This window comes from Tribolium madens, unplaced genomic scaffold (assembly GCF_015345945.1).
Source record: "Tribolium madens isolate multiple individuals breed KSU strain unplaced genomic scaffold, Tmad_KSU_1.1 Scaffold_96;HRSCAF=242;Tcas5.2_LG5, whole genome shotgun sequence".
Classification (NCBI taxonomy): Eukaryota; Metazoa; Arthropoda; class Insecta; order Coleoptera; family Tenebrionidae; genus Tribolium; species Tribolium madens.
In genome coordinates this window covers 10738702-10763650 of record NW_025401068.1, presented here as the reverse complement: position 1 = coordinate 10763650, position 24949 = coordinate 10738702, and the positions used below count along the sequence as shown (strand labels likewise).

At 34.9% G+C, this 24949-nt stretch overlaps 7 protein-coding genes across 9 annotated transcripts in view; 6 read left to right on the top strand and 1 right to left on the bottom strand.

The window, feature by feature from the left end:
* The first annotated feature begins 1843 nt into the window (after window positions 1-1843).
* Window positions 1844-3593, top strand: LOC123013607. The gene is made up of 3 exons (XM_044412241.1): window positions 1844-1913; window positions 2569-2649; window positions 2810-3593. Exons 1-3 carry the CDS (start codon window positions 1899-1901, stop codon window positions 3545-3547), a joined length of 834 nt encoding a protein of 277 aa, XP_044268176.1. The 5' UTR covers window positions 1844-1898; the 3' UTR covers window positions 3548-3593.
* Window positions 3594-5705: 2112 nt separating this feature from the next.
* LOC123013957 lies at window positions 5706-11449 on the top strand. Its single transcript, XM_044412838.1, has 7 exons — window positions 5706-5795; window positions 5953-6162; window positions 6217-6566; window positions 7420-7579; window positions 10584-10736; window positions 10783-10974; window positions 11090-11449. The coding sequence occupies exons 1-7, from the start codon at window positions 5784-5786 to the stop codon at window positions 11348-11350; spliced, it is 1338 nt and encodes a 445-aa protein (XP_044268773.1). The 5' UTR covers window positions 5706-5783; the 3' UTR covers window positions 11351-11449.
* On the bottom strand, window positions 7253-7872 carry LOC123013615 (adult-specific cuticular protein ACP-20-like). Its single transcript, XM_044412252.1, has 2 exons — window positions 7711-7872; window positions 7253-7594 (listed from the first exon to the last, which is right to left on the bottom strand). Exons 1-2 carry the CDS (start codon window positions 7825-7827, stop codon window positions 7349-7351), a joined length of 363 nt encoding a protein of 120 aa, XP_044268187.1. The 5' UTR covers window positions 7828-7872; the 3' UTR covers window positions 7253-7348.
* A 2602-nt stretch (window positions 11450-14051) lies between the features above and the next one.
* Window positions 14052-15559, top strand: LOC123013956. Its single transcript, XM_044412837.1, has 4 exons — window positions 14052-14325; window positions 14374-14594; window positions 15068-15251; window positions 15298-15559. The coding sequence occupies exons 1-4, from the start codon at window positions 14065-14067 to the stop codon at window positions 15508-15510; spliced, it is 879 nt and encodes a 292-aa protein (XP_044268772.1). The 5' UTR covers window positions 14052-14064; the 3' UTR covers window positions 15511-15559.
* Window positions 15560-16649: 1090 nt separating this feature from the next.
* LOC123013955 (adult-specific cuticular protein ACP-20-like) lies at window positions 16650-17072 on the top strand. Its single transcript, XM_044412836.1, has 2 exons — window positions 16650-16787; window positions 16839-17072. The coding sequence occupies exons 1-2, from the start codon at window positions 16650-16652 to the stop codon at window positions 17070-17072; spliced, it is 372 nt and encodes a 123-aa protein (XP_044268771.1).
* Window positions 17073-18337: 1265 nt separating this feature from the next.
* On the top strand, window positions 18338-20016 carry LOC123013605 (uncharacterized transmembrane protein DDB_G0289901-like). Its single transcript, XM_044412237.1, has 3 exons — window positions 18338-18395; window positions 18446-19735; window positions 19786-20016. Exons 1-3 carry the CDS (start codon window positions 18384-18386, stop codon window positions 20014-20016), a joined length of 1533 nt encoding a protein of 510 aa, XP_044268172.1. The 5' UTR covers window positions 18338-18383.
* A 3006-nt stretch (window positions 20017-23022) lies between these two features.
* LOC123013611 (cuticle protein 19-like) overlaps window positions 23023-24949 on the top strand; it is a 12473-nt gene continuing 10546 nt past the window's right edge. The window contains exons 1-3 of one of the 3 annotated variants that reach the window (XM_044412246.1): window positions 23023-23044; window positions 23102-23299; window positions 23352-23547. In XM_044412246.1, coding sequence (XP_044268181.1) covers window positions 23033-23044; window positions 23102-23299; window positions 23352-23547 — 406 coding nt within the window. In that variant the 5' untranslated portion in view covers window positions 23023-23032. Of the gene's footprint in view, window positions 23045-23101; window positions 23300-23351; window positions 23660-24949 lie in introns of those variants that run through there. The other 2 variants (XM_044412245.1, XM_044412247.1) reach the window with 2 other exon arrangements.

The window sequence follows — 24949 nt, the reverse complement described above, 5'->3', positions numbered from 1 at the left end:
GACCAGATTTTAATAATTTTTGATTGGAATAATTCGAATTGATTTATTTCGTTTCAGGAAAATAAATTTTAACTTTCGCAACTTCTTTTACCGCTATAATTTTATTTAAATACAGAGCGTGATAAAGTCTACGACATTCTGCCAACACTTTGCCTTTTTACGACGCTTATATTGTCACTAGATTATTTATCTTTATTGAAAGAAATAAACGTTCTTTGTTTTCGCATCTGCACCTATCATTGAAGTCTCCACGTGATCAAGCATTAAAATCTTCAAGTTTCTGTCTGAATCTAGCGTTGAAATCGCCAGTTTTTTTCTCGATTTAGCATTGAAATCACCGACTTTTTTGCATAAACATCTCAGATTCAAGGCTAATAAACAAAATATGATTTACGTGTCCTCTCTACAAACCAAATTTCTTCTAATTACCTCTTCAATGGTAATGTCTTTAACATAATTAATGACTTTTTAATCTGCTTCGTAACTCGATGCGACAAGTAGTTTAAAGCACGCGGAAATCAATTACCGACTAATTGACTTTTTCAGGTCGTAAAGACTGCCTCGAAGGCTCAGAATCTGTCTCTGACGCTTCAGCAGGATGTCGATTTTTTTGTAAACACAACAATTATCTTTTTACAAGATGTAAAAATTTACATAACTGGGCGTTTTATATAAGTAATGTCTTTCTGGATTTAATGTTGTAATAAAATAAAAGTTTCAGTGTTCAAGAATTATCTCAGGTCAGGTTTGGGTGGTTTCAAATGGCCTCAATTTTATTGTTAAGAAATGATGATGATCTTATCTCAGTTTTTTTGAATAATTTGTTGTTTTTTAACGCACTTCATGCGTTACAAAAGTAATAAAAACCTGAAAATTGACCACAATTTGCATTAATGTAATCGTAAGATGTTGTACAAGAAGCGGAAGTGGAAGGAATAATTACACAGTTGGCGCACTGTTATTACTAAAAACAATAACAAATGAGAGGAGCTGCACGAGCACCATCTATGTGGCAGAAGCCAAGACTGCAATTCCTGCAAAGTGTTTTAAGTTACAATTAACGATTCCTGTTTTATTGCTTGTTTCTTCAAACAACTTAGTTGCGGCGATATTTACAAGATGGCGCACTTTTTAAATGTCGAAACTGAAAAACTGAAAATTTGTTTTTAAAACTGGTTTTCCAGATGTCACCTGAAAGAAGTGATTTTTCACCGGTCTGAGTGAAATTTACTACTTTGTTTTGTAGGTCTTGAGAGAGATCTAAAATCGATTAAACTCAATGCAAGTTTTAACATCTAGCGTTCAAGTCCCTGAGTTTCTTTTCAAATTAAGCGTTAAAATCACTTAAAACCGCAATTTCCTGCAAATTTTTACACGAATTGCCCGAATATTAGGAAGCACTTTGTTAATGGCGCATTTTTCAGCAATCACATCAATAATATTAGAAAGTGCGAAAACATTACATTACTTTTTCATAACATTTCGACTATTAGATAATTCCTGCTTGTAAAATTTCTACCGGAAAATTCCGGCTGAACTTTTCCCGACATATTTGGTCAAAATTGACCCACAAAGTAAGAGAAATGGGACTCTCTTTATCCATTAACTGGCGATTTCTATACCAGATAAAGCGCAAAACACAATGTAAATTTCCTGCTGTACAAAATTAACTATTGATATAACAAAGCTTGAAATTGGGCTAACACTGAATTAAACTAATTAATCCTCGAGGGTATTTGTCATATGGCCAGGGTGCGATTTTGGCCTCAAATCCGGAACTTGCAACTTTCTGGTAGGGATGTTCTTAAAAATGTTATAAATAAACGACAAGATTCACCCAAGACTAGTCCGTGAAAGTACTTGCGTGAGCGTTTTACTCGAACTTGAACTTGAACGCGATGTGGATATGGCAGGTGGGTGTGTTGGTGCAGCAGGAAAAGCGCTCAATCATAAATAAAAGCTCACAATTATTGGTTTTTGCGCAATTTTACTACAATTTAATTTGATTTACATTGACACTGTTTCCTGCTAAACTAGATTGTTATCTGAAAAATTTGCATTTAGTTGGTTTTAAGTAGCTTTTTGTTTGGTTATGGGAGTCACGAGTGAAACAAGAGAAACTCGTGCTATATTTGTCCGTGGAATTTTCTCCCAAAGTGGAAATTCGATTTTTAATTATTGATTTATTTAAAAATAATAGTTACTACATCTTATCTTTCACTGAAGCTTTTTAATTTTTTGTGTTCTAGCCTAACGTTAAAGTCTCCCAGGTTTGTGCTCTCTGTTTTCATTGAAATCTCCCACAATAACCAAATTTTTGTCAATTTTTTGTTTTTATCTATCATTAAAATCTCCTGAAACAAAATTTTTAAACGTTTCAAATTATTGTATGTACCAACTACCATTTTTAAAATTTTGTATATTTTGTATATTTAAATTACTTTCAAGTCAAGGTAAGAACAATTCACTGAAATTTCATCCAATTAAATTCTGCAAACAATGACAACAATTGTAAAATTTCACTCAACTTTTTCTTTCAATTTTATTAATCTAATTAATTTTTTTCAGAAGTTGCTTTTTCTCGTCTTGTTGACTCTCTCGAGCAGCAAAGGCCTTGCCTTACATAATTACGCTCCTGCGCACGAGTACGTAAGTACTCCAATAATTACCATACATTTGTTATTACGCAACTGTTAAAATTTCTTGCGAAATGGTATTCTGCTCCAATTACTCGAAGAAAATGTACTTGAAACATAAATTTCTCCGAAACTAACACCCATCCAGATGTTAAGCTTTCACATTCTTGCAGAAACCGTCAGCTGACTACAGTTTCAGCTACGGCGTCAAGGACTTGCATACGGGAGATGTGAAACATCAATGGGAAAAGAAAGATGGCGATATCGTGAGAGGCCACTATTCGGTTTTAGAGCCAGATGGTTCTGTGAGAATTGTTGATTACACAGCTGATGGGAAAAGCGGTTTTAATGCTGTTGTTAAACACACTGGCCCGTCACAGCATCCTATCAGCCATAAAGAGAACAACCTGAAAGAAGTGCTGAAAACAAATTTCGACGATAATAAAATCAAACATTACGTTTTTGTCCCACAAGAAGAGGCGGAGACTGAAGAGTCGATCAAAGTTAACCAAGTCCAAATTCCTGCAAAGTATTACCACAAACCGGCTTACTACCACCAGGAGGAAGAGATTAAAACGACTCGACTTCCTGTTGATTTAAATTTTGTGAAACAAACGACTGAAAATATTGTTCCGATTGATGTGAGCCAACTTTACCCTATTGAAATCGATTTGAGTCAACATTCTATGCCTCGTGAGTTAACTCAAGAAGAATTGAGGAAGTTTTTGAAGGAGTATTACCAATCCGGGCTTGAAACTTTCAACGAACCTCAACTGGAACATGGTTTTAGACCAATTAAACCGATTCGGCAAACCTACAAATCGAACAAAAAACCGGTTACAACTCCAGGATTAAGAAATTATGCATCCAAACACGGTACCAAATATCATTTAAGGCACCACCAAACTTAATTTATTTTGTTATTTTTTTTATTTTCAATAAAGTTGTTAAAGTTGAGAGGTTCTTTCACGAAGTAAGCCCGGTTATAACCATTTCACTTTATATAACGCCACCCACACCTCTATTACACAACAAACACGCCCTCAATTAGAACCAACTTGAATTCAATGAGGCACTCAACTTACCTTTAACGGCAATTAATATATCCAGAAAATGCGATTTGCTGACTCATAACTATGATAATAATTACATTGTTCATAGAGTACTAGATTGTGACACTATTATAAGAGCAGTAAACATTCTCCTATCGCAACAATATTTGAAAAAAAAAACGCGTTAAGAAACTTTAACAGGTGTAACTAAATTTAATTAGACTTAGAAATGTGGGTCGAAGTAATGATAAAATTCATGAAGGTGGAGTCACGCATGGTTGCGTGGGTGGAGACACCTCAGGGATAAATATTTTGACAGTTTCAGGGCTTGACTGGTCGTTAAAATGACCCATAGTGTGATTTCGTGTCCTGATCACTCATTGAAATCTCTAAAATTTCCTTTCATCACTTATCATTAAAGTCTCCCTTGAGGTTTCATCAAAGTCTCTATAATTTTTCATTGTGCAATTAATAAAATAGCAGGACCGTTACGTTACGTTCTTACAACAGCGCCTTTCCGGACTGTATTGTTCCGGAGTGGCCTTGCTGAAACTCATATATCAAAAAACGCTATTATTAACAGTTCAGCGACTCCGCATTTCACACAAGGCCGCCGGAGAGCCGTCGGTCATTTCGGTGAATTTACGTAACGACACTGAAATTACGTTTCAGGAAACGAAAGAAATTGTAGGAGACTTCAACGATTAGTTAGGCGGGTGGAGTAATCCACTGTGAATCTGAAATAAATCCTGGTCAAGGCAAAATTGTCCTCCCACAAGCCCCAGCAGGAAGCATTTCAGGAATTTTCGTTTGTTTTAATCAAGTCGGGCAAATCTAAGCACCGTCTCGTTTCAGGTGACGCAATGACGTCCATCAACACTCGTATCTGGAGCATAGTGAGCGACTTTACTTTTCGAGCTTGTAAATCACAATATCGGCAATCGCTGCATTCGGATTGGGGCGTGCCCATTATACAATACACTTGCTTTCACCCATATCTGCATCTCAGTGCGTTACTGGTAGTCCTCTGAAATTCCTGCAAATTTCAGCGGATTAGGATATTGATTGGTCAACTGATTTTAAATTTCCTGCAACGTTTTGTAATATTTAGAACCAGTTGGAATTTTTCAGACCCTGTTGGGTGTGGTTCTATTATGGTTTACAAAAATTGAAAATTTATAGTTTTAGCGCTGTTTATAATCGTAATAAGAGCTGTTTTTATCGTACGCCAAGTTGCACAGATCTAGGTCCCTGTGAATTATGGCGTTGACCACACAAACGTTTAATTTAGCATTGCGCCACATATTTCTAATTCTGTCATTTCGAAAATTTTATTTGACGCCTCATTTGTTTACAAACAAATGAAAGAAAGTAAAAGTGACTTTTTGACACCGCTAGCTAGTTTATTTCAATTTGATTAGAACAAACACGTGACAAGCTGCAGCATTTTTTCTAGCGCTTGCTTACAAGCATGAAATACGAGATTTTAATCTCCGATTAATTCATAACATAACCTACTGATCTCTTGCATAACGTAATTACCACAATATTAGAATTTATTATTAGCAAGTTATTAAGAAGAACAATCTTGCATTTAATTTCGGTATTGTTCTACTAGCCCATCCGTGTTAAAACCTACTAATAACCCGCAATTACCGGCACGCTATCCCAATTAAACCTTTCAGCGTTCCATCAAATGGAAAAATATTTTACCATTTTGATCGATCGTTGAAATCTCCGTTTCGTTGCTTGATTTTGCGTTGAAATCACTCAAAATTTCGGCACTTGATCTCTCATTGAACTCTCCAATTTCGTGGCTTGAAATCTCTGCAAAAAAATGTCTCCAATTGCAACACAATGGGAAAGTCACAAGTGGGCACGAGTCCGAAGACACACCCATCCACCTCTAGTGCACTAACGACCTTGCTACCAATTTACGTGTATGCACTTTCGACCGTAATTTTTACGATTTTGTCGCTTTTTTCTGACAGCGGGTGAACGTTGCATTTCAGGGTGCTGGGATGTATAAAAGATCATAAGTCGCTTGCAGGATTAGTGCAGTTGGATTCTTCGTCGTGTGCAGTGCTGTTACATCATGTTTATCAAGGTAGGCCCTTAATTTATTCAACTGTGACAAAGTCATTGCCTCCAATTACCGCTTTATGTAAGAAAAGGCGACTTGGCGTAGGTCAGAAATGCCAACACTGCAATTAGCAATGAAATTGTTTATGTTCATTAACTGAAATTTCATTCATAAATAGCAGGATTTTTTTCAGATTGTGACAATTGCCTCGCTGGTGGCGTACTCGCAAGCAGGTCTTGTTCCAGCAATTTCTACTCATGGTGTGGCTCTAGGGCCGGCTCTAGCTCCTGCTCTAGCCCCAGCTCCTGCTCTATACGGCCCTTCATTCCTGAAAGCCCCAGTAGCGGCTGCTCCTGCGTACGTAAAAGCTGCACCATCTGTAGATTACGTGGTAAGTCCCAAAAACGTGGAGATTTCAACGCTAGTTCAAGCGACGATCTTTCAGGCTTATCCTAAATACGAGTTTAAATATGGCGTCGCGGACGGCCATACTGGCGACCAAAAAACTCAAACTGAAGTCCGTGATGGTGATGTGGTCAAGGGTTCATATTCGTTGGTAGAACCCGATGGTACCATTAGAACCGTTCATTACACCGCCGATGATCATAATGGGTTCAACGCTGTGGTGTCTAGAGCAGGCCATGCCGTCCATCCTGCAACTCCCATCGCAGTGGCGCCAAAAGTCCTTGCAGCTCCTGCTGTAGCAGCGCCGGTTTATGGACACGCAGTAGCGGCGCCTGTTTATGGGCATGCAGTGGCGGCGCCGTATGCTCTGGGAGGATACTTCAAAGGATAACCGGTTTTTGTCCAGGATACATGCAATTAGGACCTTCCCACAATTTTACCTCTTTTAATTATCCAGGGGATGTCCTAATTGTGTTGCACTGAATGACTTGGTTCTTGTTCAGTGCAAAATGTATCCTGCTAATCCTGCTGGTGACTGTGAGATGTGAATCGATTAGCCGCAACTGCTGCGCTCTTATTTATTGTTAATTTTTAGTTGCGGGTAATTGATGAGGACGACCGCTTGATGATGGATAAGTTTTGTATTTTTATTCTCTTCTTTGCTTATAATTCTAGGTTATGTAAATATCATAGTATTGTGCAGTATTGTCTCATTTTGTAAAGCCATAAAATATACCATTCTGTTCATCTAACTCTTATTTCTCTTCAACACGTTATCCTTAGTTTTGTCGCTTGATTTCGCGTTGAAATCTCCAAATTTTGCATTGAGTTCACTCAAATTTTGGCATTTCGTGACTTGATCACTCATTGAAATCTTAATTAAGCGTCGCTTAATATCGCGTTGAAATAATTTCGTCCACTGTGCTCTTTTATTTATTGTTGTTGCCATTTTGTACGCCATTTCGCTTACCTATTTTACTTTTAATTGGAGATTTAAACGAGAAATTAAGTGACTAACCCAAACTAACTTAAAACTTGGTATTGTCGCCTTTCTCTGAATTCAATAAAACACCATGTGTGAATATCCATTTATTTACAAAAATAAATATGGCATTTATAAAGAAAGTGAGTGATAAAATCAAGTGAGCGAATGAGGTACTCTACGGAGATCATTAATAGTGAATGCCATGGCCAAGTGCGATCGGTGTGGGATGGACAGCATGACCTGATCGACTCACAACAGCATTGAACCCATTGTGGTCATCAGCGGTGTAATGGACGGTTCTGATCGTACCATCGGGTTCTACCAACGAGTAGGACCCTTTGACAACATCACCATCGCGGACTTCGTGTTGAGTCTTATGGTCACCAGTGTGGCCATCGGCGACGCCATATTTAAATTCGTATTTGGGATAAGCCTGCAAATAAAAAATCAAATTTCTATTGGAGATTTCACCAAACTTTTGTATGATCAAGTGACGAACCCCAAATTTTGGGAGATTTCAATGCTTTGTTAAGCGACGAAATTACGTACGTAGTAATCAATGGCGTGTCCATGTCCATAGGCCCCTAATCCTTCATAGCCGCCTCCGATGATCCCGGCTTGACTCGCCGCCACCAAACAGGCAATAATAGCACACACTTTGTACATGTTTATCACTTAAACTGAATGTCTCTTGTGTTTTGGCGCTTTTATATTAAAATATCGGTGGTGGAGGTTACCCCAGCATTGTTGAGCAAAACGTCTTTTCAACACTTCCTCCACCACCAATTGTTCACCCATCTGGAAACGCACGTAGTGGTCTAATCGTGATATAACACATGTTTCACCGGAAACAATTTGAACAATTTTAACGTCCTTGACGGACGTTAAGAAATTCGTTGACCCACTTAAAGTCTCAACGCCTCTTGTTATGACTGCAAGTTGCACAAGTTTAGGGCAACCGCAACCGCATATTTATCATATTGTTGATATTAATTGTCCTTTTTCCGGGTTAGTTTATGGACGTGTGTGGTGAGACGGACAATTCGAACTAAATAACTGTTATGTAAACATAACTAGGATTTCAGTTTCCATGTAATAAAATTCACTCGAGCATTTCGCGCGCATGTATTACTTCCGGATGGACGGCCGACGATAAAGCGACGCATTTCTATGCAACAAGCTGTTTGCTTAATTGGCTTTCAGGCCTGAGTGCACTGAAACTTTTCCTGAAATCCATTGGGTTCGTCGCTTGATAAACACAAAGCATTGAAGTCTCCAAACAAAAACATTGTTTTTTACAACACCAACGCGCAAATTTAATTTCTATCAACAATTTACACAACATTAAGTTGCTACCAGGTTGTGAAACAGCTAAAAATAAAATAAACTACTTTAATTATTTTTTTATTATTGTGTTGCAAAACATTTACCCACTTTGATGTGGACATTTTATAAGAATCTTTTGTTTTATTACACAAATTAAACGTTATTTGGATAAAAATCGTTAATTTACTAAAAACTGAAAGTTTTTACCTACACACCCACATAGACTGCATATCAAATTCATTCTTTATTTCTAATTGATATTTTTTCGTAATTTCGTAATAATTATATAATACCGGCCTTCTAGATTTGTAGGTCACGATTTTGTAAAATATTTGCGTTTTAATAAAACTTTGTCCGACACTGAAAAGTGCGTTTCTTTCATGACCTACTATCGAAGTCTTTATGCAAAATGGATCAAAACAGCTTGCAGTCATAACAAAGATAGTGTTAATATTCTTACCAAAGTTATTAACAATGATTTCTCTAGTTTTATTGAGTTACCCACATACATATATAACAGTTCCTGCAAGTGCCGCCTGTGGTTTTGCGGTTCTTATTTTTCCTGAAATTAATATCAAATGTTTTATTTTACATGTGTTTCAATTTTAAATTAATTTGCTGCTTGAGAAATTTGCTTTTGTGCTCTTTATGTGGAGACTTAAACGCTCTGTAAGCAATAAGCGACGAACCCATTTAAAATTTTACTCTCTATAGACAAAGAAAGTGCTTTAAGCATAATTATATGTGATTTACAATCACAACAATAACAGTTATTTTTATCTAGATCGCACGATATTATACAAACATAGCCTGCAGGAATTTCCATTACACTTGTTTTATATTAAACACAAACATAATTTTTCCTGCAAGAATCATAAATCTTTGGTCAGAGTCAAGTGACGGCTCTTGCGCCATCATCGTTTCACTCAATTATAATAATGTCTTCAAAAAATTTCAGAGTGTGAGCGCCACTAATAATAAAAAATGTGTTAATTAATTAAATCGCTGACGAAAGTAAACTTGTCTTCCTTTAATTTATCGCAGGAGTTAGACGGCGTGACTAATAACATAATTATGTTACGTTATTATGACTCGAAAATTGTCGCAGACGCCTAAATTGCAAGTAACGTTCTAATAATCAGCAGGAATTTATTCTAATGAAATTGTGCAAGAAAAATTCGATTATTGCAACGGTGAAAAAATGACTAAATTCTAATTTATTGCAATGACATTTCATTGGGTGCATTTTGACGAATCACTCCGTATACTAATTAATTAATTGCTCTTAAGAATTTCTTCTTTCTCAACTAAAATGAAGCTTGAAATTGTGTCACATTGGTCAATCGCATAGCTGAAAAAATAAAAAACTGAATAATTATTAAATTACCTACATTTTTTATGTTTCCTTTTCTGCATAATGTGGGTCATTTACGAGTGTACTTTCAGATTACGTATTGTCTAAGTTTCTAGTGTTTTATTTAAATTGAAGATTTTGCTACAAACCTTCACCCTGAGTGTAAACCCGTGGCTACAAAGGGTTACTCGACTGTAACGTCGTAACGCAAGAGTACTCGCAAAAATGTTGCAAAAACGGTAGAATTTCAGCATCTGCTGAATTTAGAGTTAGTCGCTTGTTAAAGCTCTGAAACAAATTTATTTCAAGTGATTACAAAAATGTCGTTATTGGTATTTATGGGTCGATGTGGGTAAAATGGGTTTGGTAATTTGATCTGGGAATGTTAAAGTGGGTGTTTCGACAGAGGATAATTGCATGGATGTTGCAAATTAATTGGGATAACAATGATGCATCTTGTTAAATTTTTTGGAGAGATTTCAACTCAAGGAGAGGCGACGAAACTAACAAAATTGAAATGATTTTTGTTGTTAAAATATGTTTTTGTCGTAGATTTTAATGCGTGTTTAAGCGACGAACCCACATTTGTTTCTAATTAATTGCCGACTTTTGCCATTTCTCTTAATTATCTTTCAATTACTCTCATTGAAATTGTCGTTTATCATTTAAAACCACACACCTGCACTCTTCAAAAAATCAATTACTTGAGTCTCGTGCCGAAAAAATAGGTCAATAAATTAATACTTTCGATATTACGATATCTCACATAGTCCAGAGTGTTACGATTCTCATTGTTAGTGAACGTTTTAGGCAAAGTATAAAAGCGGGACCAGCCGGTTCCAGCTTCAGTATCAAATTGGTTCTCGCTTCATCACTTTCAGACATGTTCGCTAAGGTGAGCTCGAGTGGAGTGTTTTCAGGTGATTTCAGCGGTGTTTCAGGTAGTTGCCATTTCGGCCTTGCTTGCCGTCTCCAACGCTCTTATCTCCGACGTCTTGCACGGACACGCCACCTCTTACAGCAGCGGCCACTTCGCCGCCCCCGTGCTCGCACACGCCGCCCCCGTCATTGCTCACGCCGCCCCTGTTATCACACACGCCGCCCCCGCCCACGGACACGCCGTCGACTACTACGTATGTCCATTTTATTGAGTGACTAACAATTTTTGTTAGAAAACATTGAACGAAATAAAATAATGAAAAAAAAATTAATCAAAAAAACAAGGAATTCTGATCAATAATTTTTCAGGCTTATCCCAAATACGAATTCAACTACGGAGTCAAGGATGCTCACACTGGTGACCAGAAGAGTCAGCATGAGGTTAGAGATGGGGATGTAGTTAAAGGTTCATATTCCTTGGTTGAGCCTGATGGTACCATCCGTACTGTGCATTACACTGCTGACCACCACAATGGGTTCAATGCTGTTGTTGAGAGACAAGGACACGCTGCCCATCCTGCTGTTTATGGGAAAGCTGTAGTCGCCGCTCCTGCCTACTATCACCATTGATTAGTGGATTGACTGTTGATTGTACTTGTTTCTGATGGAAATGTTTTTATACTTTTACGTATATTTATTTTTATAAATAAAGTTTGTACTATTTTATAATTGTTAGTGCTTTAAAATTTAAAATTGATTGACAATTCTTTCAAAATGTTTAACGCGGTATAACAAAAATGTAAAAAAACCTTAAAAAACTAAAAACAACAAGTCTAAAACAAAAACCGCAATCGACTTGCACAAAAATTTTCAACAATTTATTTTTCGTTTCTAAAACATTTTATGTACTTTTTGTGTCTCTTTGGCCAATGGGAATGCATTGGGTTATATTTTAAACTTTTCATTTTTTTTCAAAATTCTGGTCAATTTTCGGTTATTAGTTAAAATGACTCCGAAATTATTATAAATAACCCGCTTGTGTTTAGTAGTGTTGAAAAGCAGTTTTAATTCTCTGTCTTATAAAAAAAATGTTCATTGTTCTGCGACAAATAGTTATCGAGAAAATTGGTAAAGAGTTAAAATCTATACTGAACTATAACTTAGAAATCATTGAGAATTTTGCAGATCTCTTGACGCTAATTGACTTCCCGGAATATTTTACATAAGTAAAACAAAAAATAGGGTGTTTCATTTAAATTTTTTAAGTTATTTAACTTTTGACAAACTTCGACATTTTATTTAACTTTTCGACTGCATCACATTAAAAAAATGTTATAGTCTTAAAGTTCGTACTTCCTCTTTATAGTGGTAATTTTTTTTTCCAGCTGTCTTAACTTTTTGTGTAATAAATTAAAAAAAAGGATGTTTTCGCCAAAAAAAACCAACTTAATTCAAAAACTAAGCAAAATAGAAGTTTATCTTAAAAATATTGAAATTAAAAGCTACAAAAAACATATGGTGTTTCATTTAAAAAAAACATAAGTTTGTATTGTAACTTATTTTTGGAACACCTGTATAATCAAATATATTTTCCTGAAATGCGCTTAGAATATAAATAAAGTCTACAAAATATTAAAGATCCTACTTAAATAATAACTGAGCTACAGAAGACCGGGGCTGAGATGAAAAACTTTGTATAAATATTTGTATTAGATTAAATAATAATATTTCTGTGTGTCCTCAACGTTTTATGCATTTTTAGGCCCCTGAAAATGCATTTCAATCAATTTTAAACTTCGCAATTTTTAAATTTTTGACATAATTTTAGTGGATTTTCGGTACCCGGTCTATTGCTAATAACTCCGGAATTATTGGCTCTAGCTTTTTTATGTTAAGCACCGCTGGAAAAAAGCAAATTTTATTTTTTATCATATAAAAAAAGTTATCGAGAAATTTGGTATAAAGTCAAAATATCCAAAATATACAGGTGCGCCAGAACTCGCGCCCCAGAGAAAATTTTCAAGGAAGGTAAGATACCAGGAACATGAAAAAAATGTTTAAAAAATTCTGTCAAAAAATTTTGACATTTATTTTTTTACATTTGACATTTTTTTATGCCTTTTTAATGATACTGATGATCCTGTATATGTTTTTTTTACAATTATTTAATAAAGGTACAAAAATTTTGCCAATAAAAGCCACAAATAACATTAAACAGAGTTACAGGACAGTTAGGATACAGCTTCCTTGTTTCTGCTTCTAATTGCCTGTAGCAAAAAAACGTGTAAAATTATTTCTCCAACAGAAATAAATAGAGTCAAAGTGCAAACTTTAAACTCTCATAACTTCGAAATTTTTATAGATAAAATTTTTTAAACATTTTTCCATGTACCTGGTATCTTACCTTATATGGCATTTTTCTCTGGGGCGCGAGTTCTGGCGCACTCTGTATAGATACGACTATAACTTCTAAACTACATATGTATTTTCAATTTTACATTTTTCTTAACGTCAATCCATTACCTAAAACATTTTACAAATCTGTAAAGCTTTTTGTTTGTTCTAGCTCTTAAAGTTTTGTCGTAATTAACTCTTAAAATTCAATTTTTTTGCCAGATACTGACTTGGTATTCATTGGCTTAGATTCATAGATTTTTTTCATGATGGTTTTCACGTTAGTTTTTTTTGGGTTTTTTGTTCTAGGTCTAACAGTTTTTTCGTAATCGTGGTTTAAAAAGTTAAAATTGTAGCAAATCAGCCAGATTTTGTCAATTTTGCGACGTTCCGGAAGTCTGAATTATCGAAAATCAATAATTCGAAAACTAAAAATAAAATTAGTTAAATCTGTATTGAAATTCCTACTTTGATAACATGAAATTGAATCAAAAACAATAACTAGATGCAGGCCAACATTGACCTCCATTATCTAACAACTCCAAGTGAAAGCTCCCACCTTCCTCAATAATTTCCAATATCGTTCCAATCTTGCACTCGCTGAATATTCATGCCGTTGCAACAAAAATCTCGAATCTCGCTTGAAAAATTCCCTAATTACAAAACTAGTCCGTAAAAATTCGACAGCGTCCATTTCACAACTAATTAATTCCTCGCTATCATTTATTCCAGTGCATATTATATAAAACGCATGCAATTACCGTCGTTTTCGTCTAAGTGATTCTCACCATTTTAGGCTTTTCTCATGCCGGTGACATAATTCCGGCGTGTAGGTTTCAATTATTAAAATATTGCGATATGAGAATCGGATCTTTTGTGCCATCTTCACGTATAAAAGATGCTAAGGCGGCTGGGGGATCATCAGTCGAGTGTGAAACTACCGTTCAATAATGTTGCGATTGTGTTTTGTTATCTGCGGGGTGGTTTTAGCAGAGGCGGGGTATCTGGGGGGCCACGGGGCGGTGTCCAACATCGGATATACAACACACCACGCGCCGGTTTACGGACACTACGGCGGATTTTCAAGCTCCTACTCGACAGTAGCCCACCACCGGGCCGGCTTTGCCGCCCCCGCCGCCCCCTTGTCCCAACATTATGGGGGCGGTTTCGCCCCAGTAGCCCACCAACCCCAGTACTACGAGGAGCATTACGTACGAATTATTTACAATTTTTTGAATTTTGGGTAATTAAAATTTCAGGCTCGGCCCAAATATGAGTTTAAATATGGGGTTGAGGATTTGCACACCGGAGATAAAAAAACGCAGCATGAGGTGAGAGATGGGGACGTGGTCAAGGGACAGTACTCGCTGGTGGAGCCCGATGGGTCGATCCGGACCGTGGAATACACCGCTGACCCCCATCATGGGTTCAAAGCGGTGGTGCACAAGTCGGGACATGAGTCGGTGGCTTATGGACATCACTAAAAAATCCTATTTTTGTACTATTTGTATATAAACAACAACGAAAATAAATAATACATTTCTTAGACTGTTTTTCCCATAAAAAAATATATACCCGCCACTGGTTTTACCACAATTTCAATGGCAATTTTATTTTGTCACCATAGTTACAGCACATCTCTATAGGGCTTCTCAGTCGACTCGTCAAGGATGGAAAAAGAAATTTTCAACATAAAACTTACTATTTTGGTGAGTACATCCGCAAATGCGAAAACATAACTCAACTCAACTTGCTCATAAATTAAACTAAACCGCTTACAAGCCAAGTCCATTACCGCATCAAGAGTCAAGTTTTAACTAATCGATTGTTAATTAAATCGACACTTAATTAAATCGGTTATGTAACTCGCATGCTTCACTTGAACGAATTTCCGAATTTACATAACATAAGCGCGGAATGTGGATTATTTTGAGTATAAAAGACGAGTTCTAGATTTGCGAAATCAGTGCAATTCGAATCGCGATCGAAAATGTTCAAAGTTTTCAGTGTTTTAGTTCTAGTTGTGTGCACGAGTGCCCAGTACTATGAAGAATTTTCAGGATTAGACTTAAATGGACACAACAATATTCTCCTGAAAAGCTCTGAAAATTATGAAAACCATCACGAGGAACATTATGTGAGGGTTTGGTCAACAGTACTTTGTGATAATTTTTAAGTTTCAGGACCACCCGAAATACGAGTTCAAATACGGCGTTTCGGACCATCACACTGGCGATATTAAATCGCAGGAGGAAACTAGAGATGGGGATGTGGTCAAAGGGCAGTACTCGCTTCATGAACCAGATGGTACTATCCTGACTGTCAAATACACCGCTGATAAGCACAGCGGGTTCAATGCTGAAGTGATAAGGCAAGGTCATGCGTCACACTATTAGTTATGTTTATGTTGTTTGTTATGTTGAATAAAGTTTATTTTTTCTATTATTTCTATAGTTTTTTTTTTATTGAGAAAAAACATTATATGACACACGTGTGTTATTACTTAAGAAAAGTACTCCACTCGCCCTACAGGCTTGTGTGGCAAATCTTTAATTGTGTGACTTAATAAAAATCTAAAAACTAAAGAAATGAATAAAATTAGTGAATAAATGTTCGAATTTTGACATTATAAATTATTGAAAAAAATGTTGTATACATGTAGAGTTTAATGCACTCACACTACCGCTCTCGTGCATTAAACATTCTGTTGGTTTATGACAAATACAATAATTTTTTAGTTGATTTTTCCGTAAAATTAAGGATTACCTGCATGATCGGGCGGTGCCCTAGACAATAAAAAAATGTTCAAAAAATCTATCTATAAAAATTTCGAAGTTATGAGAGTTAAAATTTTCCACTTTAACTCTATTTATTTCTGTTGGAAAAATAATTTTCCAAATTTTTCAACGACAGGCTATTTATTATAAGAGGAAATAACGAAGCTGTATCCTAAATAAAAAAATGTCAAATGTCAAAAAATAAATGTCAAAATTTTTTGAATTTCTTAAGCATTTTTTTAGTACTCTGGAGGACTACCCAATTACTCCCTTTCAAGGAGGTGCGCGACATTCCGGACACCCTCTATAATAATTTTTTAATTAAATTTTTATTTTTTCATTTAATGGATAAATGAATAAATTAATTTGTGAAGATTGGTATAGCGGAGCAAAACACATTCAATGTGGGCCATTACGAAACCATTGCGCAATTCGCAATCTGATACACTTCCATAATTCTCGTCCGTTTAACACTTCCACATTTACATTTTTTCCAATTTGAGTAGTTTTTAATTGAAATTACCTCAATTACCATTCCGGTGTGCGGTTTAAAAGTGAAATTTGCAGCCGCGGGTCTCCAAATCCGCTCAATTATCACACTTAACAATGTCTTCAATGAGACATTTTTCTTCAAATTATATCAACAGACTTACATAAAGCCCAACAAAAATTCCGTTATTTAAAGAATTAGCAGTGTGGAGTATAAAAGACGAATTTCCACAATCACAAAAGCAGTTTGAAGACTTCTCTCGAGTAAAATGTTCAAGATTCTGGGTGTGGTGGTCTTTGCTGTGGCTGTCCAGGGGCAAGGTCACGCTTCTTCGTTTGTCTCGTATAGTCATGGGTTGACTTTGGGAGGCCTTGGGGGAGGATATGCCCTTAATCTGGGAAACTATGTATGTACATTTGTCTTTTTTAAGAAATTTGTACCATGTTGATGATTTTAGCACCACCCCAAGTACCAGTTTAAATATGGGGTTGTGGATCACCACACGGGTGATATTAAGTCGCAGGAAGAGAGTAGAGATGGGGATGTGGTTAAGGGTTCATATTCGGTGCATGAACCCGATGGTACTATTTTGACGGTTCATTACACTGCTGATAAGCATAGTGGGTTCAACGCGGTGGTTCACAAAGAAGGACACGCCAAACATCCGCAGCATTTCAGACATCACTACTAATTATTTTATATGATTTTTAGATTTGTTGTATATTTATTTTCTTATTAATTAATAAAAATTTATTGTTTAAATGTTTTTCTTTTTTAAAAAGTCGAAAAAAACATCATTTAGACCAATATTGAATGTTCTTAAATTTTCCTTTTTTTATTAGGAGTTTTATTTGAATAATCCAATTTTCTGGTGATATTAGATTGAAAAGTAACAAAAAACATTTTTTGGAACCTTAAATACATTTTTCTTAAAAATTAAACGTTCCACGAGACAATTAATAATACTATTACATTTTGCTTTTAATTATCAATGAAATTATAAAAACCCAAAATCCATCGAAAATTTTTTGACATTTTAAATTAAAAAAATCATAACTCCCAAAGTCACCTTTTTAGACAAAAGCGGTTTGCGTAGGCAAATTCTCTGAAAAATAACATGTTGACAATTTGAAAGCGCTTCGGGTAATTTCCGGATGTTCAAAAAAACTTATAATTTCACTCAGCACTTCAAAATTTTCATAATATTTGGATATTCTGAAAACTAGTCGTCGTAAAGAATTTTAACTTGTCTCATCATGTTTGACATGTAATTTTATGTCTAGGAAGCCATATTTTGGCGACCGAAAGTTGAACAAACATTTTTACTTTTTAAAAATTTCAAAAAATTTGATTTTTTCGAACAAGTCTCAAGCAACCCAAAAAGTGCAAAAACGTCATTTAATCTATAATGTTTAATTTTACAGGTTTTTCAAGACTGGAATTAAAAAATGAGGCTGTAATAAAATTCTTGTTTTGTATTTTATTCTTTTATTGTTTTAGTATTAGTTAGTACAACGAAGAGTTTCTTTTTTAAAACTTGGTCTTAAATAAAAAATGTTGAGTTACTGTTTACGTATTTTGAGAAGTCATCTCAAAAAGCCTGATCATGAGATGGAATTTTTTGAGAAACTATGCCATCTTTTTTGCATTTAGACGTAATAATTTTTTATCACCGGTGCTAAACTTAATTGATGTTTTCATTATGTCATAGTTTCACTGCCATTGACCTTGATCAATTAAGAATTATACGGAATATTTTCAATACATTAAGTGTTCTAAAATTACGTAAAACTCTCTTGTTTCTTTTGCTTTTCACCACCCAAAGGTCCACACACCACTCTTATGCAATTGTTATCAATTAAATAATTATATTATCTAAATATTAGAGCGTTGAGTGAACGTAAAAATTATACAAGTATAAAAGCTACTTTTGCAAACGACTTAAATCAGTTCGGTGCGATATTTTGATCAATAAAGACTAGACAGCAGAACCAAAGAAGAAATGTTTTCAAAAGTAAGAAATTGCAACTTTAATTAAAGTGAAATTTATTTAATTATTTTCAGGTTTTTATTTTGGCACTTTTTGGTGCTTGTCAAGCATCCATCTATGGTGAACAACTAAGTTCCGGATTCAGTGGTTACAAGTACCTTCCTCCAAGTAAAGAAAGTAGTCTTAGAGGTACCACTGGTGGTGGTTCCGGAAGTCTTGGAAGTTCCTTATACACTTCTACAAGTACTGGAGGTTCTGCTAAATCAAGTGGTTCTTCTTATATCTCATACAGTCAAGAAAATCCCGGTGGCTCTTCAGGATCTAGTGGTTCTAACGGATATGAAAGTTTAAGTGAAGGATCTCTTGGTGGTTCTTCACAATCGAGTGGTTCCTACAGCCAAGAAAGTCTCAGTCTTGGAGACCTTGGAAGTTCCTTATACAGTTCTCAGAGCCAAGAAGGTCTTAGTGGAGGATTGTCTCTTGGATCTTCTCAGTCTTCTGGTTCCCACAGTCAAGGTTCATCTGGTAAATCAAGTGGTTCTTCGTACACTTATTACAGCCAAGGAGGTCTTAGTGAAGGATCATCTCTTGGTTCTTCTCAATCTTTTGGTTCCTATGATCAGGGTTCTTCTGGTAAATCAAGTGGTTCTTCGTACATTTCTTACAGTCAAGGGGGCATTGGTGAAGGATTATCTCTTGGTTCTTCTCAATCTTCTGGTTCCTATAGTCAGGGTTCTTCTGGTAAATCAAGTGGTTCTTCGTACATTTCTTACAGTCACGGAGGCCTTGGTGAAGGATCATCTCTTGGTTCTTCTCAATCTTCTGGTTCCTATGGTCAGGGTGCTTCTGCTAAATTAAGTGGTTCTTCGTACATTTCTTACAGCCAAGGAGACCTTGGTAAAGGATTATCTCTTGGTTCTTCCCAATCTTCTGGTTCCTATGATCAGGGTTCTTCTGGTAAATCAAGTGGTTCTTCGTACATTTCTTACAGCCAAGGAGGCCTGAGTGGGGGATTATCTCTTGGTTCTTCTCAATCTCCTGGTTCTTACAGTCAAGGTTTGTCTGGTAAATCAAGTGGTTCTTCGTACAGCCAAGGAAGTCTTGGTGGAGGATTATCTCTTGGCTCTTCTCAATCTTCTGGTTCATCTGGTAAAACAAGTGGTTCTTCTTACATTTCTTACGGCCAAGGATTATCCTTAGGTGGTTCTTATAGCCAAGGCAACTCTGGTTCTTCTCTTAGTGGTTCTTACTCCAGCTCCGGTTCCTCTAAACAATCTTCTGGTTCTTCCTACATTAGTCACATCCAAGAAAATATTGGTGGTGGTTCCAGTAGTGAAGAGTACAGCAGCCACGAAGAGCACCACGTAAGTCACCACAAATATTTTTATAATTTTTTCTTCATTTCGATTTTTAGACCCACCCAAAGTATCATTTCAAATACGGTGTTGAAGACAAACATACCGGAGACATTAAACAACATGAAGAAAGTCGCGATGGTGATGTTGTTAAAGGACAATATTCTCTTCACGAACCTGATGGTACCATCTTGACTGTTCACTACACTGTTGATAAGAAGAGCGGATTTAATGCCGTCGTTGAAAGAAAAGGACACGCTGCCCATCCTCAACACTCTTCTCACCACTAGATTTAATTGTTATTTTACCAAGATGCATTGTTGTATTTTTTAAATAAATAAATTTTATTTTTTTAATTATTTGCCGTCTTCTAATATGCACAATAATAAAAATGTTAGTCTTATATCTTTGTAAAATTAGTTTCACAAAATTCGAAATCTTTTTCGCATTTGAGTCTACAGGGTGCGCCAGAACTCGCGCCCCAGAGAAAAATGTCAAATGCCGGCGGCAATGGGTCGCCAAAAAGTGCAGCTGAAGAAGTAACTTTTGCTTGCATAAGAAAATTGAGAGACTCTTAATTCCACCAATCCCAGAAGGGCACCTCAGGGTGTGATTGGAAAATTATATCCGTTGCTAGGTTACAAAAATAATACCATTTTGCCCAGAATTTTAAAAAATAGCTGGATTACTGTAATTGTCTGTCATGTTTTTGACATAACATACTATTTTCGAATATTTTTCTCGCTGAAGATGCTGTGCACAAGTATAATGAGACGAAATCGTTGAAAATTTTTGAAAACTCGATTTCCATTGCGATGAACCAACAACTATTTTAATACTTTTGGATGTTTTCTTCAGAAGCATTGTTCCTCCTTAACTTTTTCTTCGATATGACACAGACAACAAGCCGAAAACTAATGCGAGTTAGATTAACCAGAAAGACAAAAATGTACGCCAGTTTCTTTACTTTATTGCAAAACTAACAGAAAAATGTACTTTTTATAAGAATTTGTGCTTGAACAAAACATGTTAGGATAATTTTTACTCTCATAATTGTAGATTTACCACGGTATTTTTGTTCGGTAGTGTAATTGTAATCTAAAAAACACATTGYACTAAGACCCCTTGCTTTCTTTTTCATTAAACGATTCACAARGGTATTGCAATATTGATAYTGAAATTAAACAGTCCACAAATTTACTGAAAATCATTGCTGAAATGCTCCCGGAAAAAAAGCATTTGGAATATTYTCAGTCAGTCCACAAATTTACTGAAAATCATTKCTGAAATGCCCTCGGAAACAAAGCATTTRAAATTTCCTCTGTCCTAATACGAGTATGTCAGTTATAATGACTACAACTTCTCTGATGCATCTACTTAGTGCTATCTTAAAAAATCAAGAAAAGCTTTCTCATTTTCAACTATGCGCGCCGTTCTGAGAACATCTCTAATTTCTTTTCGGTTTGGAAGAACTTGACCCTGGCAATGGCCTTCAATGTGACCTTATAGCATGGGCGATTTTTGTCAGGAAAACGTCCGGAAAATATCCTAGCTGCCTYCCTGGCGTTACGCCAACACTTCCCAAAAATGGTTATTATCTCCAAATAATCAGCGGCTAATTACATGGTTAAAACTTAAACCACACAATTGACATCTAACACAAATTCAAACCATTACACTCGTGTACAACCTCTTCGGGGAGAAAAATATTCCAAAATAGCGTGTTATGTCAACACATGACAGATTTGAAAATTACAGTAGACCAACTATTTATTGAAGATTCTAGGCAAATTGGTATTATTTTTGTAACCCAGCAACAAATATAATTTTTCGATCCCACCCTGAGGTGCCCTTCTGGGGTTGGCGGAATTAAGGGTCTAATAACTTTCTTATGCAAACAAAAGTTACTTCTTCGGCTGCACTTTGTGGCGACCCATTGCCTCCGGCACTTGACATTTTTCTCTGGGGCGCGTGTTCTGGCGCACCCTGTATATTAATTTATTAACAAACAAAAAATCCTGAATTGAATTTTTGGTCAAAGTGACTCAAAAATAATTTAACTTATTTTTTTTTTTAATAAGAAATAAGTCTCTTTTTTTTCAAAGAATAAAACCTTTCTTCTTGTTTCATATAAGTATAATTTTTTCTAATAATAAAGATCACTTTAGACAATGAAGTTTTTGAGAGAAGAAATAATTTACTTCGCTGGAAGAAAAAATGTATATTTTCACTTTCCCCAAAAAATACTTTATTGAAAAAAAATCCTCACCCAATTTTTACGCATCTGCTTACTTCCAATGACAAAATAGCTCGATCCTGGAAATAAAAATGTGCTTTTCATTTATCATTTTTAATTTTAATTTATATTTAGGTATTTAATTTGTATCTCAATATGTTCACAGTGAGAAAAAATTTATAAAAAATGCTAAATTTTCAAGTTTTTATTAGAAGCGACTTTTTTACAAACATATTAAAGTTTATTGTTTTCAGACTGTTATAATTTCAAAGTAGCCACATTCCTACTTATAAAACTAATTAATTAAGTTTATTTTTACATAAAAATTCTAATCTTTTAAATTTATGCATTAACCACTTTTTTAGGATATTTGTATCCAAATAATTCACAGGTATTCTAAAGAATTCTCTAATTCTTAATGTTGTAAAATATTAAATCTATACAGGTCGCGCTAGAACTGGCGCCCCAGAGAAAAATACCAAGTAAGGTAAAGATACTAGGAACATGAAAAAAATGTTAAAAAAATTCTATCTATAAAAAATTCGAAGTTATGAGAGTTTAAACTCAATTTATTTCTGTTAGAAAAATAATTTTCCAAGTTTTTTTGCTACAAGCTATTAGACGAGGAAAAAAGAAAGCTATATCCTAAATTGTAACTGTTTAATGGTACTTGTGGTTTTTATTGACAAAATTTTTGTAGCTTTACTAAATAATTATAAAAAAAAAACATATACAAGATCATCAGTATTATTAAATAAACACACACAAACGAACCAATTAATAATAAATTTGTTTCTTTTAATAACTTAATGAATTATTAATTTATTAAAATGTCCGAATTCAGTTAGGTTTAAGTTATGTTAACAGTTTTTTTTTTCGAAACGTGCTCTATATTTGCGTGTTTTATGATTATTATATAAATATGTATGACTACCGAATCCGCATATTGTCACAATTATATAATTTTTATGTTATCTAAATTTTATTAGTGAATGTATTATGTGACAAGTATAAAAGACACTTTAGTGCCGTTTGTAAATCATTCCAAAACATTCCTCTCAATCAGAAACATGTTTACTAAAGTAATATTTCTAAAAAATAAATCAAAAATAATTTTACTTAAATGTGCACAATTTTAGGTTTTCGGATTTGCCCTTTTAGCTGCGTACGTCCAAGCTCAAGGACACCATCAAGGGCATGCCAATTCGTATGTTTCCTACACTCAAGGAAGTTCTTTAGGACTTGGAAGTTACGGAAGTTCTTCCGGATTATCTCTAAGCCACGCCGCTCCGGTTCTTGTCCACAGTGCCCCAAGCCAYCACGAAGAACACCACTATGTGAGTACCTCATTTTTTGCTTTGATAAAATTTTATTTAAGTTTTTGTTTAGGCCCATCCCAAATACGAATTCAAATACGGAGTTGAAGACAAACACACCGGCGATATTAAATCGCATGAAGAGACCAGAGATGGGGACGTAGTCAAGGGTTCTTATTCTCTCCACGAACCTGATGGTACCATCTTGGTGGTTCACTACACTGCTDCGAAGAAAACTGGRTTCAATGCTGTGGTTCAAAGACAAGGACATGCTGCCCATCCACAACACTCTCACCACTAAATGAAGACTTTCGATGCCATAATACCACAATGTTATTTATTTTTGTAATAAAATGAAATTTACTTTTTTAATAAAATGATTGAAATAATTGATTTTTTTATTTAAAAACTCATCACCATTCAAACGGTTTGCTAATCGTGTAATAAAATAAAAAAATAACATTTTTTTTAAATTCAATTATACCATAATTTATAAAATTGAAAATTACTCAGCGAAATAGACTGCTATATAAAATCTAAATAAATAATGTAAACTCTGCCTTAAACATAAATGATTATAACATACCTACCATTAATTCAAAAAAGCCATTTTTCCAATTTAGTTGTGAAATGCAACCATTGACAATATGTCATTTTAGTTGTCAAATGTGCTTAATTTTATCACTAGTTATAACATATGACATTATTTTATCACTACATAGTTTTAAAAAGTGTGACATAAAGATAACAAATAACACTATTTTCATAGCAACGATCCGTGATTTTGGAAAATTATTGAAATCACAGATTTAAAATTCGAATTTGATGCCTATGCTTTTCACACCCAAATTAGAAAACACGATGCAAAATGGCTGTTTTTTACATACGACGTGCACGTCTAGTGCAAAAAACACGCTCAATGTTGTATAAATTTTGTATAAGGATATGTTAAAAAATTGTCACTATATTATTTTGTTAATTCCGCTGTAAGTGCATTGAAAACAGTTAGGTTTTGTACTATACCTATGTAAAATGTTTTGCCTTCGAAAAAATTGCAAAATTCTTGATAGTTTAGAAGTTGAATTAATATTTTGATTGTTTTTGTTCTTACCAGGAATTTTCTTAATAACTATTTACCACAGGTCAAAGATCGTTTTCTTTATAAGAAAAGAAATTAAAATGCACTCATAGGAGTTTAAGAGATTTAGAAAAGTGCATAAAACGTTATAGAAACGCAAAAAATTTTTTTTTTATTTTTTTTTATAATGTATCAGAGCAGAGTTAATGCCTAGAGACGTAGTAGTGCAGTGACATAAGATCTTGCTTCCAGCAGGTAGGTCCAGGGTTGAAAACCTGGTCAATGCAGCAATTTTCCTCTAATTCAAATTGAAATTCAAACACTAGCAGATCAAATAAATTATATTTTTTATTCTCTAACTAAGACATTGGTTGTGAAGCATTCAAAAAAATCATATAAATCATTTATAGGACAGAAAATAAAATAAAAAGTATGATGGGGAAAAATTAAGAGCTGATTTACATAAAGCAAATTAAAATTTTAAATCAAAATTGAGTAGGTACCGCCAAAATATTAACAGCAAATTAAAAATTGAATATAACCAAATTATTCTATTTCTTTATGTTTTAATTATTCTTAATTTAGAAGATTTA

Coding starts and splice junctions, on each gene's coding strand:
- LOC123013607 (XM_044412241.1), top strand. Junction 2,650..2,809: donor ACGCTCCTGCGCACGAGTAC/GTAAGTACTCCA, acceptor ACATTCTTGCAG/AAACCGTCAGCTGACTACAG.
- LOC123013957 (XM_044412838.1), top strand. Junction 6,567..7,419: donor GGAGGATACTTCAAAGGATA/ACCGGTTTTTGT, acceptor GACTCACAACAG/CATTGAACCCATTGTGGTCA. Junction 10,975..11,089: donor GACACGCCGTCGACTACTAC/GTATGTCCATTT, acceptor ATAATTTTTCAG/GCTTATCCCAAATACGAATT.
- LOC123013615 (XM_044412252.1), bottom strand. CDS start 7,827: ATGTACAAAGTGTGTGCTATTATTGCCTGTTTGGTGGCGGCGAGTCAA. Junction 7,595..7,710: donor GACACGCCATTGATTACTAC/GTACGTAATTTC, acceptor TTTTATTTGCAG/GCTTATCCCAAATACGAATT.
- LOC123013956 (XM_044412837.1), top strand. CDS start 14,065: ATGTTGCGATTGTGTTTTGTTATCTGCGGGGTGGTTTTAGCAGAGGCG. Junction 14,326..14,373: donor AGTACTACGAGGAGCATTAC/GTACGAATTATT, acceptor TTAAAATTTCAG/GCTCGGCCCAAATATGAGTT. Junction 15,252..15,297: donor ACCATCACGAGGAACATTAT/GTGAGGGTTTGG, acceptor TTTAAGTTTCAG/GACCACCCGAAATACGAGTT.
- LOC123013955 (XM_044412836.1), top strand. CDS start 16,650: ATGTTCAAGATTCTGGGTGTGGTGGTCTTTGCTGTGGCTGTCCAGGGG. Junction 16,788..16,838: donor CCCTTAATCTGGGAAACTAT/GTATGTACATTT, acceptor TGATGATTTTAG/CACCACCCCAAGTACCAGTT.
- LOC123013605 (XM_044412237.1), top strand. Junction 19,736..19,785: donor GCAGCCACGAAGAGCACCAC/GTAAGTCACCAC, acceptor TTCGATTTTTAG/ACCCACCCAAAGTATCATTT.